General features: G+C 49.6%; 1 protein-coding gene across 13 annotated transcripts in view; it reads right to left on the minus strand.

Annotated features, from left to right (window-relative positions):
- Positions 1-15460, minus strand: part of Tnk2 (tyrosine kinase non receptor 2) — a 46086-nt gene that overhangs the window by 15594 nt on the left and 15032 nt on the right. For 3 of the 13 annotated variants that reach the window (XM_042668033.1, XM_042667998.1, XM_042667954.1), the window contains exons 1-5: positions 9261-9385; positions 5120-5300; positions 3645-3715; positions 1480-1701; positions 500-652 (exon numbers count right to left, since the gene is read on the minus strand). In XM_042668033.1, coding sequence (XP_042523967.1) covers positions 500-652; positions 1480-1701; positions 3645-3715; positions 5120-5300; positions 9261-9338 — 705 coding nt within the window. In that variant the 5' untranslated portion in view covers positions 9339-9385. Of the gene's footprint in view, positions 1-499; positions 653-1479; positions 1702-3644; positions 3716-5119; positions 5304-9260; positions 9388-15460 lie in introns of those variants that run through there. The other 10 variants (XM_042667946.1, XM_042667962.1, XM_042667979.1 and 7 more) reach the window with 7 other exon arrangements.

Below are 15460 nucleotides of genomic sequence, written 5' to 3' on the forward strand. Positions count from 1 at the left end.
CTGCCACAGCCATACCTAATTCATTTCCTGAGCTATTCTCTGGGAACCTCCAAGAGGCCTAAGGCTGCTGAGGCAAAGTGGGAAGCTAAGGATCAGAGAGGAGCATCCCAAAAGGCTCGAGCGAGAATTTTTAAAAATTTACCCAGGAGGGCTGGGAAGGTGGCTCAGTGTAGAGCGCTTGCCTTGCATGCATGAGGCCCTGGGTTCGATTCCTCAGCACCACATAAGCAAAAAGAAAAAAGCCGGAAGTGGCACTGTGGCTCAAGTGGTAGAGCGCTAGCCTTGAGCTGAAGAGCTGAGGGACAGCGCCCAGGCCCAGAGTTCAGGTCCCACGACCGGACCCCCCCAAAAAAAAATTTACCCAGGGGATATTTGCCATATCAGTTAGGGAGCACAGCAGGACTTGGAGGGCCCCTGACTTCATCAGCTTGGAGAGGAGGAAGAGTCTACCTTCAGGTTGCTCCCTGCCTCTCTATCCCTTCCTACCCATCGCACTCACCATCTTCATGGGTGGTGTGAGTACCACCCCATAGAGACGAATAAGATTTCTGTGGTCAAGGGAATGCATGGCATTGACCTCCCGGATGAAGTCGTCCATGGCCTCCGGCTGGCTCAGCACATCAGGCTTCAGGCACTTCACAGCCACACTCACCTGCCAGGAGTGGGATTTGCTAGGGGTTAGGACTTGCCTGGCCCCCAACACTGAGCCTACGGGCTCCTCCTTCCAATTTGCCTCTAACATCCTTACCCAGGGAGTTTGAGGCTGCAGGCCTTACTATCTAGATAGGGCTGACCCAGGTCTATGAAGCATATGAAGTCACTTAATTGTGCCCCTTAAGTTATATATGTCACCCCCAAAGGAAGTTTTTTTTTTTTTTAAATGTAATACACCACAGGAAAAGGATAAGACTACGATTAAAAAATGTTATTTCTAGCTGGGCGCTGATGGCTCATGCCTATATCCCTGGCTACTCAGGAGTCTGAGATCTAAGACATGGTTCAAAGCCAGCCTGGACAGGAAAGTCTGTGAGACTCTTAACTATAATTAATCACAAAACTTTAAGTGGAGCTGTGGCTCAAGTGGTAGAGCACTAGCCTTGAGCACAAAAGCTCAGGTACAATGTCCAGGCCCTGAGTTCAAAAAACAACCAAACAACAACAACAACCAAACAACAACAAAAACACAAAAAGTTATATCCAAATTCTGTTTCCTAGCAAAACCCCTGGGGGTGGGAGGGCAGAAGTGCTCACTCTGCTTTACCCAAGTAGTAGGATTATAGGTACTTTCCAAATAGTATCCAGATTTTTATACTAAGTGAATTATTTTTTACTTGAAAATAAAACAAAGTGCTTAAAGCTGAGCATGGATGAGGGTGAGCAATTCTGCAACCCTGCCCCCAGACAGAGGGCAGACGAGCCTCTACCACTCTCAGGGTCTACCCCGCCTCCCCGGTGGCTGCCCCAAGCCGCAGAGCTTACCGTTTTCCCCGCAGGGGCATCCCACTCACCCCTGCGCACCACACCAAATGAGCCATCTCCTAGCTTCTCCAGGAGGCGCAGGTCCTTTTCCCCAATGAGGCAGGTGAGGCTCTGCAGGGCCCCCTCACCTGCTGGGCCACCAGTGGTGGGCAAAGGCTTCTGGAAAGTGCTCTGAGAGTGATGAGGGGGAAACTCAGCCTCCAGCCGCTTTCCACTGAACACCTGTTTGAAGGCAGCCAGGGGCCAGATGGAACTCAGGGCTCCAGAACCAATCCCTCAGTGCAGTCACACCCTACTGGGTCTACCTCGTGGTCCGCAGCTGGGCTCATGTTATCCTGACTTTGCCAAAGTGCCAGAGAAAAGCCTGGTGAGCAGCTCACACTTCTTCCAGAGCTTACCCCAACCAGGAACCACAGCCTCAGTACAGCCTCATGTTGGTGCCAGAAACAGCCTGTGCCTGCAGTACCCTCATATTCAGCTACAGGGACAAACCCAGGCAAAACCCTCTAGGAACCACTTCCCCACCCCCAGACTGGAATCTCCTTCCCATCCTCCATTCCACGTTCCCCTTCCTATACCCGCTATCCAGCCCAGACTCCTGCCCCTAACCCACAAAGGTGGAGTAGGAGACTGAGGGGCCCTCCACAAACACCTTCCTGTCCATTTTTAGCCCTGGCCCCTTCTCTGGTTTTAACCATTTGGCGCTGTCTGTCTCTACCCTCCCTAGGGAGTCGGCTGCCCTTCATCCTGCCCAGGGGAGAGGATAATTTTAGTCTGAGGTTGAAGAGTGAGTGTGAGTATGTGTGTGTGTGTATGTGTGTGTGTGTGTCTGTGTGTCTACGTGGTACAATGAAGCTAGCCCTTGCTGGAGAAGGGCCTGGAAAGACAGCTGGGTTTCTGGAGAGGCGCCTACGGCTGAGGCCTGAGAAAGAAGGAAGACTGGAGGAGTTTCTAAGGCCTGGGCTGATGAAGGAGGGGACCAAAGTCAAAGGGTAGGAAGAAGGGAACCAGGAACTGCAGAATTGACCATAGCAGTGGTCTGGTCACCTCTACCAGGGCACCAAAGCTCCAGCTGCAGACTAGATCCCTACCCCCACCTCCAAAGTCTCCCTAGAAGCTGGCTGAGCCTTATCTACATGCGCAAGGGGGCATTTCAGCCTAAGAACCGCTTCTTGGCTTCTTCTCCTTCCTTCTCACAAGTAACTGGAATGCCTTGTGTTTGCAAGCAATATTTACCTCACAAGGCCTTTCACAGCCATTATTTCAACAACCCTGCAAGGTGAGCTCTAGCACCCTTTACTGAAGAAATGACTAGTTAAGAGAGGGTCACTGGCCATTCAGAGACCCACTGTGAACCAGTGGAAGATCCCACTCACACACTGTTCCTCTCGCCTGACTTCACAGCCTCAACACACTCATCCTTCCCTAGAACCTGGGCTAGAGGCCAGCACTGTGTCCCCAGAAAAGGCCATAGGATCCCAAGAGACAGCCCCCTTGCCAGACTGAATCCAGGAAATCTCTACTGCCCAATCCCAGTCCAGCTGTGCTGCCCTGCTCACCCTCCACCCCACCCGAGGCCAGAAGTGGGGAGGGAGGCCCTGGCTGGCTCACTTCCTCTCCCATTGTCTTCCAGACAATGGGCAAAGTTCCACTGAGTCAGATCAGGGACTCTACACCACAGACCCAAATTTGGACAAGGTGATGAGGGCAGGCTCTGAGGAAGGAAGCTAGGCCCGATGACCAGAGAAACCTACACTAAAGAGAATGGGGGAAGGGAGGAAGCAAGTCAAAGGTGTCTAGACAGTCTCCACCACCACCTAACCCTGGACACTGGCCCAACACTCAAAGGAAGGCGCCCTTGTCAACGAGCCCCAGCTCCCTGTACGCCAAGAGGAGCTGTAAAGACCTCATTGCACACAGGCTGCTCACGTGTCTGTCTCTGGCAGACAGACACTTAGCTGGGCAGCGCAGCTCCATAAGTGCCCTGACTGATAAGACACTGGAGGAGGGAAGTCTATACAAAGTGCAAAGGAACATTGTGAGATTATACCTGTTGGGGAATGGGGGAAGGTTCCTAGGACAGCAGGAAGCCTGTGAGTGCGCACGCGTGCATACATACACACACACACACACACACACACTCTCTCTCTCTCTCTTCCCCCTACCTTGCTCATCCATGACTTGCGTTTGTACATAGCCTTCCTCCTCTTCACAGCCTCCCACAGCCGCCGCTGGCCTGCAAGAAGGAAGGGAATTTAGTGCTGTCAGGCAGTTCATAGCACCTCAAAGAAGCTGCTGGCCACCCAGTGCAATGACACTAACTAAATCTATCTCAACCATCTTCACTGAGCTTCATTCAACCAGACAGTCATTGCATTCCACTTCTACGCAAATGGATGCAAGTGTTTAGGCAACAGTTCAACAGCAGTGGTCAACTACTCCCAACTCTCCAGAAAAATTAAACAGATAAAATTGTCTCAATTTGAATTTTTTTTTCCATAAAAAGGTCTTATGTTACTAGCATAAGGCACTAATTATCCAGGTCAAAAATAGCAAAAGTAGTGTCTAATTTGGCCCATAATGACCATGTTGCTATTTCAAATTGAATATATTGTAAGTTTCTAATGTCTTATAAAGAACATTTAATGTTAATGATGTAAGTAACTGCTTCTGGATGACAGTCACTACTTTTAGGATAAATATAGAGAAGTGAGTCCAACTGAGAATAGAATGTGCATATAAGATGGGTACCAGTGGGCTGGGAAGGTGGCTCAGTGGTAGAGCGTTTGCTTTGCAGGCATGAGGCCCTGGGTTCGATTCCTTGGCACCACATAAGCAAAAAGAAAAAAGCCGGAAGTGGCGCTGTGGCTCAAGTGGTAGAACGCTAACCTTGAGCTGAAGAGCTGAGGGACAGCGCTCAGGCCCAGAGTTCAGGCCCACGACCGGACCCAAAAAAAAAAAAAAAAAAAAAAGATGGGTACCAGTGACTTACACCTGAAATCCTAGTTACTCAAGAGGCTGAGATCTGAGGATCATGGTTCGAATCTAGCCTAGGTAGTAGAAAACTATCCGTGAGACTCTTATCTCCAATTAACCATTCAAAAACTAGAAGTTGCTCTGTGGCTCAAAGTGGTAGAGAGTTATAGCCTTGAGCAAAAGATACTCAAGGGTTAGGCCCTGGGTTCAAGTCCCATGACCACCACCACCAACAATAACAAATGTGCATGCTTTAGCAAATCATCTGAGAGTTTTGTCTTCTGTAAATCTCTGGCACTGACTCCAATGGTATTTAGAGTGATTAACAGAACAGGTTTAATTCCACACTTATAAATATGAGGAGACAGAGAAAATACATCCTATAATTTCTGATCAAGCAAAATGGGTAGGTAGCCACAGCTTTAAAATAGACTCCATTCTCCTCAAATTCCAATTCACCTTTACAAATACGAACTGTTCGCAATATGCCCATTAGCAGCATCCACTGTGTCTTCCTGACTCACTCAGGGGCTCTAGGATACTCAGGCTGCTACCCCAGAGAATCACAGGCCCAGGAAGGGATTCTTCTATGTGTTGGGCCACCTGAGCATACGAAGTAATCGGTCAGAGGCAAAAAGACAAGCAAAGCCCATGCCCCACCTACCAGGCCGGCCCATGCCGATCTTTTCCAGGTCCTCGTTCTTGACATACTCAAAATGGGATAGGCGAGTAACATTGAGGTCATCGCGGAGCCGCAGGAAGTACTGCTGTAGTTGCACTTCAGACAGAAGTTCCAGCAGCCAGCCTGTGCCCTCCTCTGGCTGCATGCTGCTGCTTCCCAGCCTCTGTAGGGAGGAAGAGAGGCTGAGGGACCAAGGGATACAGGGAGGTGGCAGGGTGAGCTGGCCCTCAGCTCACCCACACCTACCCTACAGCTTCCTGAAAGGACTCAAAATGCTGCTTGGTCCCCAAAAACAACTGTGTCCACTTCCCCCTATTCTTACACCAGCAAAAAGGGTAGACTTAGGGCGGCTGAGATCTAGCCTTGGTGCCAGAAAAATCAGGAGTCAGGTTCTTACTCCCAAATCTGTGATCTACAATTGAATGATCTGATATTAACCTCATGCTTGCGTTTCTCATCTGCTCTTAAAGGCTCCAGGAGTCACAAGCCCTTTAAAAACTGAATTTAGGCCAGGTACCAGTGGTTCACACCTGTAATACCAGCTACTCAGGGGGCTAAGATCTGAAGATTGCAGTTCGAAGCCAGCCTGGGCGGGAAAATTCATGTGACTCTTATCTCCAATAAACTACCAAAAAAGGCCGGGCGCCGGTGGCTCACGCCTGTAATCCTAGCTACTCAGGAGGCTGAGATCTGAGGATCGCGGTTCAAAGCCAGCCTGGGCAGGAAAGTCCGTGAAACTCTTATCTCCAATAAACCACTAGAAAACCGGAAGTGGCGCTGTAGCTCAAGTGGTAGAGTGCTAGCCTTGAGCTAAAGAGCTGAGGGGCAGTGCTCAGGCCCAGAGTTCAAGCCCCACAACCAAAAAAAAAAAAAAACTACCAAAAAAGCTGGAAGTGGACCTGAGGCTCAAGTGGTAGAGGGCTAGCCTTGAGAAAAAAGCAGCTCAGGGATAGTGTTGAGGCCTTGAATTCAAGCTCTAGAATCACACACATACACACACACACACATGTGCCCTCCCGCCCCCAAATTGAATTTAAAACTATCAATTATCTCTCTAGAAAATGTACATGCTCTTACTTCCAAACTGTTAAATAGAAACCTGGTGGTGGAGGGGGTGGTTGGTGTCTTGGAAACCCATCTAAGACAGGGTTCCTCACATCATAGAGACCTCATAGAAAGACGGAAGTCAAGCTCCTCCCAGTGCCTGAAATCACAAGAGCCTTTCCTACTCAAAAGGCCATGCTATTACCACCCAGGTACCTTCAGGGCTACAAGTATAAAGGAGAGAGGGAGGGGCGTGGACCCAAGCTGGCTTTCAAACCCCACTATCAATGGGTACCTCACTTGTTGATAGTTGTCACAAGAGATTATGGCTCAGTGTTATCAGTGCTTGCTATTTTTTCTATACCAAACATCTAAATTCATGCAAAATTTTGCCATTAATTTTTAAAATGATATATGTATATGTTAAAATATTCAAAAGGTACATAGAAGTCTTATTCCTCCTTCTGTATAACATCTCTGAAGCCAGCTGTTAATAATGTCATTTATGTGCCCTTTGAGACTTTGTTTTTAACCCCACAAATAGTACACATTACCCATAGTACCCTGCTTCTCATTTTCATCTTTCTCCTGCTATCAACAAATTCCAGTTTGAAATACACAGAGAGGGTGACTTTGATCAAGACACTCTGAATGCAGCAAGGACTTGTGAAAATAAAACCCCCTTGTCTAACTAATTCTTTTTGTTTGTTTTGTTTTGGGTTTTCGGGTTTTTTGGGGGTTTTTTGTGCCAGTACTAGGACTTCAAATCAGGGTCTTGAGCTTTCTTTTGACTCTTTTTGCTAATAGCTGGAGCTCTACCACTTGAGCCATACCTTCACTTCTAGCTTTCTGCTGATCTTGTGTCTCTACAATAATTCTCTCTCAGATTGCCTGCCTGTACTCACTTTGAACCTCAATCCTCAGGTCTTAGCATCCTGAGTAGCTAGGATTGCAGGTATGACCTACCAGCACATAGTTTAATGCTAGTTTTTAAAAGGACACACACACACACACACACACACACACACACACACACACACACTGTGCTGGCAAAACAAAACACTTCTGTAGACCACAATCAGCCAATGGGTATCAGTGAATGACCTCTAGCCTACACTCTCATGGGTCTAGTAGTACTTTCAAAGCTAAGCAGACAAACCTATCAGACATCAAACCTATCCCCATCCAAGTTAGACATCTCACATCTGAGGCTTGGTCAGACACTTCTGACCCTGCCTTTATTTCCAACGAGGAAGACCAATGTTGGGGAAAAGCCAGCTATTAGGTTATGGGCCAAGTGACTCCTTCTCCACCTAAATATGGCCTCATCCTCAACTCTCAACAGTTTAAGATGTACTAAAAGGAATGGGCACCAACAGCACAGGCACAACACATGTTCCCAGTGGTGGCCAACACAGTGCCAGGAGCTCAGAGTTTACAGTCAGCTCAAGGCAATACAGAGAGTGACAAATGGGAACAAGAAGCCCTCCATTTGCCCCCAAGCGTTAGGCCAGGCAGTTGGGCCTGCTGCCCAACTTCATTTGGGTTACATAAGGGCTGCATATCCCACTATGGAAGTTTTGGTTGTTGCAATGTATGCGGGAGCATTAATCACACTGAATGGGTGACTGGAGGAAAACAACATGAGCTATCCTGCAATCCACAGGACAGTCTCAACCACTATCCCAAATACAACCCAACTTAATGTAGGTGACAAATTTGTTTGTAATCATCCAAACCTAGATTCAATTTCCATTTCACATATGAACAACAAAATATTTTTGTAGTTTCAATATAAACTGAATTTTCCTGGAAAAGAACTATGTGTATACATTGGAGAGAAACTAGACTTTGTTTTAGAACACAGCACAAGTCTACTATTTGGATGATTGTCAATGAAGGCAATCTACCCTTATCTGAAAACATCCCTTGAAGATGGTGCCATTAGCATCTGAGGCTTTAGCATCTCACTACTTTCATATGGTATCCAATGTCCTAACACACCACAACCTCTTTTATTTCTCCAGTTGGCATTGCAATGGCTTTTTGACTATACACAGTTAATATGGACATTCCTATTAATTTTACTTGTGAAACAGTAGAGAAAATAGAATACTTCAAAACTGTAGTTACTCTATGCCAGTTCTAAATATTCCCTGCATTCCCTTACTTAACCTAAAAAAAAAAAAAAAAAAAAAAAATTGAGGCAAAGAAGGGGGACCACTGCTTTTCAGAATAAAATCCAAAGGTGCACTATGAAAACCACTGGCCATGGGGCAGCTCCTCCCCTCAGCCCAGCCAGGAGGAGCCAGCCAGCATTCCCTCCATTTCTGCCTTGCCCCGGGACAGTGACCCCACTAGCTACATATGGCTCCACTTCCAGATGGGCCCAAGCAGTCTACGGGTCTTCTCCTCAACCCCACCCCCCAAATCCCTGGGTTTCAGGTGCCATTTTTGTCCTCCTGTGGGCTCTAGAAAGCAGCTTAAAGCTATGTAGGCCCTGGATGGTCAAGGCTAGGAAAACCCAGAGGCCCCTCCCCTGGAGCTACTTAGAAAGCACAGCACACAAGCTAACAAAACACGCTGCTCAGGGTATGTGTGGGAAGACTGGGAAGAACACTGGTCTCCTGGTGAGGAGAAAGGAGTCAGGGTTCCAGTCCTGCCTGTACTGCTAAGCCAGGGAGGCCCCAGACAGACCACCTCTCCTCCAGCTCCAATTTCTTTGTCCACAAAGTACACAGCATTGCTGCAGCTTCCACCAGCTCACTCAGTCAGTCGCCAATTCAGTATGTGCCTGAACCCCAGCACAGCATGGTGTGAGTACCTGTGTTCGACCATGTGACTCTGTGGCTAGTGTGGACACACACACGCATAACCTGGCTCCTGCAGCTCCTGCATACACCTTCCTAACACACATGGTCAAGAATGAATAAAGCAGCTGGAAAGGAAAGGCCAGTCAGCCCACACTACTCAGTCAAGCCCTCAAGGGAAGAGTTTCTCAGCCATCCCCAGTCCAGCTCGGCCCCTCACTAAAATATGGGGGCTGAGGGGCTGACCCAGTCCCCCACTCCACACTCACTGTGTACAAACGTCGCCGCAGTCTGGCCAGGAGAGGGAAGGAGAGCTCTAAGCCAGGGAACCGACGCGCTACCGGCATCTCCACAGAACCAAACCTCTGAGCAGGTCACTGTGGCTATGGCCTACTAAGTGACAAGCAAGAGCCTCAGCTCCCGAGTTTTCTGCTCTGCCCGAAGGCCAGTTAGCTTGGGGGCTGTCCCAGGAGTCTCCAAATCCCACACTGGTGTGGAAAATAGGGCAGAAGAATGGGTGGTCTCCTTTGCTCTGTGGCAAGGCTGGCTAGATTTTCACAGCTGGCTACAGCGTCAGTCTTCCGTCCTGTTTCTGTCTTCTCTCCAGTGCAGTGGTCACAACTCTAGCCCTACTCCTGGGCTCCCCCACCCGACTGGACTGCTCGCTGGCCCGCCCTCCCTTCTTCCCTCTGTCCCTCCCTCCCCAGCTGAGCAGCTCTGACACTGGATGAAAAAGGACCTTTCTGAATCACTGCCAAGAGGACGGCAGAAATGGGGGGGACTCTTCCTCCCAGTCACCCTTACTGGCCCCCCTGCTTTCCCATACACAAAGCCTCCTGTCTGTGGCTTCTACTGCAGCTCTCAACAGTTGCAGACAACTCCTGGGATTTTAGGGTTGTGGCTATGAATCCAACAGCAAGCAGCCAAAGGGGCTACAGGTCCCTATATGAGCTTGTCTGGGGCTATGGTGGCTAGAATACAGCCTGAATTGGGACTTGGACACCAGAGTATTTCCTGGACCCTGCAGACAGATCCTTCAGGGGCCTTCCCCCACCCCAAGTCCCAGCCTTGGCTGGGCGTCTCCTGGCTCAGACCCTAATGTGGCCCTGTTACCCTGGTGCCCGACGGAAATAGGAAGTCGGCGGCCTGCCAGAGTGGGGCAGTCCAGCCAAGAGCCGGGATGGGGGGATGAGATTCTCCACCTTCTCCCCTGGGATTGCTTGTGTACTGTCCACAAAATCCAGGGTGCCTTCTCCCCAGATTAGCTGGCAAAAGTCCAAGGCTTTCTTTTTTTTTTTTCTTCAAGGCTTTCTTAAAAACAAAACAACAACAACAAAAACCAAGTATGCCCAAGACCTCTGCTGGGAGCCCCCACCCAAAGCTGTAGGATCTCAGCCGCAGGATATCTTTTTTATAGCACCTCCTCCCAGATAACAGACTCCGCTTAAGGGGGCTAGAGACACTCCATCAAGTCCCCATGGGCCCCCACATTCCTAGAGCTAACAAATGGTCCCTCTGCCCCTCCTCAAAGGATACCAGCTGCTCTCACACCCCCTTATGTAGCCCCCAGACACACCTGACAGCTGCAGGAAGTCTTCTCCTGCTCCCTAAGCCCTCTCTTTGGCCATGCCCAAGGAGCCCCTGTTTCTTACATACTGCTCTCTTGTCCCTATGTAGATGGCTACCAGTACAGAGCCTCAGATGGCTTGTGGGTGAGTACTGAGTTTTGGGGAGTCAGTACCCCAGGCTCTCTTTCCAAGTCTCTTACAGCTCTTGACCTCCTTACCTGAAAGGACAGACATTTCTTAGTCTGACCTGGGGTGGGAGTGTGGGGGTACACTGAGCAATCAGTCCCTTTTCTCCATTATCAACATCTACCACACAAGCTTGTAGAGACAGCAAAGTACAGGCTCCCTTTAGTCTAAGGGTCAAGTCAAAGCTAATAGACAAGGCCATTCTGAAGCTACATAGATCAAATCAAAGAAGAATCCTGATTTCCTTCCCTCCATTAGGCACTTCCCAAAACAGAACCAGGGACCTTTAGCCAAAAAAAAAAATAACTTTAGCCAAAAAAAAGAAAAGAAAGAACTTCAGCAGGCATATTCCTTACATTGTAAGATGAGCCTGATTAGAAATGGACTGACTAAAAATTCTAGCTACCCCAGAAAGACATGACCGGAATCCTCAAGAACTCTGTCTGACCTTGACTTTTATGCCTAGCAAAAACAAGTTTAGCCGTTTACCCAAAAATTCAGCTGAGAGGTTGTGAGGAGAAGCAACCTATATTTGAGGAGGTAGGGTAAGGGTAGAGCCAGGTCAGTTTCTGAACCCCTTTCTCACAGACCTGACCTTTCTGCCTCAAAACTCTCCAGTACCTTCCTTTTCTCCTATCAGCTACTGCCATCTGCTGACTAGCTGAGGAAGTGCTTGATCTCCAACGGGAAAGAAAGCAAATGTGACCATATTTTCCAAAGCAAAAGGGAACGTTTTGCTTGGTATATACATTCAATAGGCCAGTAAATGGAAATGACCAAGATACAAAGATTCAGTTCCCCTACAAGACAACCTAAATCCTAAGTGGTATTTCCTAGGCTTCTGGGGAGAGATGCAGAAAGCCCTAAGGTCAGCTTATCAGTGAGTCCCGGAGAACCTAATATTAATAATCTGCCCCCACAAACACATCATCCCGCCTGTCCTCAAGATCATTTCCGGGGCCCAGAAGCACAGTCACCCCTGACTCCTAGGAGGCTGCTGCCGAAGGCAGGGCGGGGCGGAGCCCCTAGCTCACGGGCACAGGATGAGACCTGGGCCCCAGGTGGCTGGCTATCCTCTATTTGTCCTTATTACCTGCTGTCCCTCCTCGCCCCTAGCCAGGCGCTGGTAAGCAGGTCTCTCCCCCATGCAGCCTTAAGTCCCCGCACAGGGTCGGGAGCACCGGAGGGAAGCAGTGCTCGCCCGCAGCCCCCGCCCCTGCGGCGGGCGGCACCGGCGTCACTGCCCTGCGTCCCCGGTGCGGGGGGGGGGGGGGGGGGGGGGGGGGGAAGGCTCTGAGCATCCTCCGGGAGGACAATCCATGCACCCACGGCCTCAGACCCTCCATGGCTACCAGCAATGATCAGGCCTCTGAGATCCCCTCCCCCAACCTCCTCCCGGACCGCACTGGCCTCCCGGCAGCGCCCCCCCCCCCCCCCCCCCGCCACCGGCCGGCCAGCAGGCGGTGACCCCCAGAGCAGCTCCACCTTGCTGACCACGGGTCCACTGCTGCTCGTAGCCCGCGGCCGCCTCCAGTTAGGTCCTCTGGGATCCAAACGCCTCTATACTCATCTAAAAAGCCGCCAAAAATAAAACAAAACCCCCAACCCTCTGACCCCACTCTACTTGAGCGACCTCACAATCTCCGGGCTTGAATCCTCTTCCTCCACCTGCTCGCTCCGGTGTCTACTCCTTTGCTCCAAGAATGTCAGGGACCCACCTGCCCAGCAGCCAGCACCACTCCCCAAGCAGTGGCGGAAGCCACGCCTCCCTCACTGGCTAGTCTGCCCATTGGCCCACCCCAGTCCCACCCTAGCACCCGCACCTCTCAGTAGGCCTTCATCTCTCCTTCCCCACCAGACAGCACAACAGGAGCCTGGAAGTGAGGCAGGCCAGTGTGCAGGGGCTGGCCTCTGTGATTTCAGAATGACTAGAGCCCATGCTCTGCTTCAACACGTGCCCACACAGGTGGGCCTCCCCCAGCCGGAGGTGAGCTTACAGCCAGCCAGCTCCTCCAGAGTGCAACTCCAGAGGCTCCTCCTCTCCCTCCAGCCCCCAGGGCTCCAAGGTGCCATGCACAACCTCTCATTCTGATGGCATCTGAAGCATTCACTGACTCCATCCTACGATGTGTTTAGTTAGGGCTGAGCTCCAGGTACCTTCCTTGTCCCTGAGCCAGGGCAGAGGAGAGAGATGCCGAAATACCCTCTCCCCTCTAGGCCTTAAAGCCAAGCACAGATTCCAGGAGCTCTCTGAGTAGTTCTCATTGGGCAAGTTTGGGACATTAGGGTAGGGAAGGGAGTCCAGGATCGTTGGTTCTATTCCAAGCAAAAGCTCCTTGGCACCTTATCATGGCAATGGCAAAAATCATTGGAAGCAGATGCAAGAATTCCAAAGTCAGCGGGAGTTAGCAAAAAACAAGGCTGAAAATGCCAGGCCCACTCCTCCTTGCCCTGATTGGATGAAGTATCTGACTGATCCAAAACATTCCTCCTTCCTGTTTTCTACCTGCCTTGTGCTCCCAGACATCCTATCTCCCAATACTTCTGTGTGACATCCCCAGGGCCCAAACTACCTTTGGGATTTGGGGAAATCACCTACATGTACCCCCTTTGGTATTCACTTGTCCCTTTGACTGTCCACACCATGTAGCTAAAAGGGAACCAGGAGTGGTTGGGGACAGCCTACCTCCACTACTCACCCCCCTCTTTAGCCTCTCCCATAACATCAGTGAAGTGACAAATCCACACTGAGGAACAGATATGACATGCAATTTCCGGCCAAGAGGATTTTTTTCCAAAATAATCTACCGTATTCTTGAGAATAGATGCTAACTCCAGCTACAAGCTGATCCTCTCTATACTTCCGCTTCCCACTTCTCTAGCCCCTGGAGGACTAAATTTATTGGGGAACAGAGGAGGATCTACAGCTCCTTCCCCAACCAGGGGATTATCTTGCCTCTTCAACTCACCTCTATGCAGGGTGACGGCTTCTGGATCAAGCCCAGGCTGGTTCCCCGCAGATTCTCATCCCAAAAGGAACTGTACCAGGCAACCTGGCACCTTCAGGTCAGCCTGCTCTGACATCACACGGGTCTGAGGAGGCTGGCCAGGGTCCAATGAAAAGAAGGGTGTGATTCAGACACATTACCACTGTCCACACCCTCTCCATCTCCAGGACATAAGTTGGCTTCTCCCTCCCATCTCCCCTCCCCCTCTCTATGCTCAAAGGAGCCTGCTAGCCTAGGTCCAGAGGACAGGAGAGGCTGAGCTGTGTATGGCTGAGTTATGGGCTTACAGGCCCAAGCCGGCCCTGAAGCCCCTTTAACTGTTAGAATTTCCTAAGGCTTTTGACCTCACTCTTCCTTCTCACAGGATGTTCCACTTCCTTGGGGCTACTCCCCCACCCTACCCCCCCCCTTTCAGGCCTCCTACTGCCACCCTGCGCTGTCCCCATTCCTGAGCTCCAACAGCTCTTGACTCACATTATAGAAATTTACAGGGCTACTTTACTAGGTGATACTCAAATGGAGCACATCTCTATCTCCAAAACTCTGCTAACTTGTGCTCCTGCATCAGACTGCAAACATCACAAGCCAACTGGGGCCAGAAGCCACAGATCCACCTACCCATGGCTTGCTCCTTCCTTTAACTCCATTGGGCCTGCCAACAAATCACTTGCTTCAACCACCTTAGCCCTCCTCCCACCCAGACTAAACTATCAGGATCAGGAATCAGACAGACATGGCTGAAGGGGTGTCCTCACTTTCCAGTTAGGCAATATCTAGGTAAATCACCTAAGCCTCAATTTCCTCATCTGTTAAGTGGGGATAAGCAGAATCTCCTTACAGAGCTATTATGAAAAGCCAGATAATGACTAGCTCACTCAGCTCAGCACCAGGCATGTGCCTGTTGTTATTGTCAGCTGAACGTCTTGAGGTCCCTCCCCTGCTTGAGTCCTTCAGTAACTCCTGAACCAAACCCCTGCTGGCACATAACATCCTCAGGATCCACCATTGGCCTATTTCTCCATCCTCCACCTCTTACCATTCCTTTCAGATGTTTCTGTCCCAATCATGTCAAATGCTTGACTTTCTCTAGACATATCCTGTTCTTTAATTTTAATGTCTCTCAGGTAGTCTTATGACAGGCTCTTCGCTTACAAGGCAAACTCCTATTTACTCTCCAATACTCTAATCAAATACCACCTCTTTTGTAAGTTACCTTTTCCTATCCCCAAATGGAAACAGAAAAGCTACCAACCTCCAATGATGTTCTAGTAAAGGAATACTTATAAACAAGGATAGTATAAACACATGGCACATGTAGAAAGTAATCATAAGCATTTTTAAATTATCTATTATTTCCAATTCTTGAAGGGTCACTGCTCCTTTATCCCCCAGCTAATTCATACATAATTTTTCAGAGGAAGTCATTTGTACACATCTCTAATGTGGTTTGTATATTGCAAGCAACTAGAATCTGGCAAGGGACTTGGTTGGAATTTGTTGAACAGACTTCAGCCTTTGTAACAGACAGTAGAGAAAGGTAGCCTTCTTCTTCTTTCTTCTTCTCCTTCTCCTTCTTCTTCTTTTTGTCAGTCATGGGGCTTGAACTCTGGTCTTGGGCGCTGTCCCTCAGCTCTTCAGCTCAAGGCTAGCGCTCTACCACTTAAGCCACAGTGCCACTTTTGGTTTTCTGGTGGTTTATTGGAGATA

Source organism: Dipodomys spectabilis, unplaced genomic scaffold (assembly GCF_019054845.1).
Source record: "Dipodomys spectabilis isolate Male_0828 unplaced genomic scaffold, ASM1905484v1 ptg000017l, whole genome shotgun sequence".
Taxonomy (NCBI): domain Eukaryota; kingdom Metazoa; phylum Chordata; class Mammalia; order Rodentia; family Heteromyidae; genus Dipodomys; species Dipodomys spectabilis.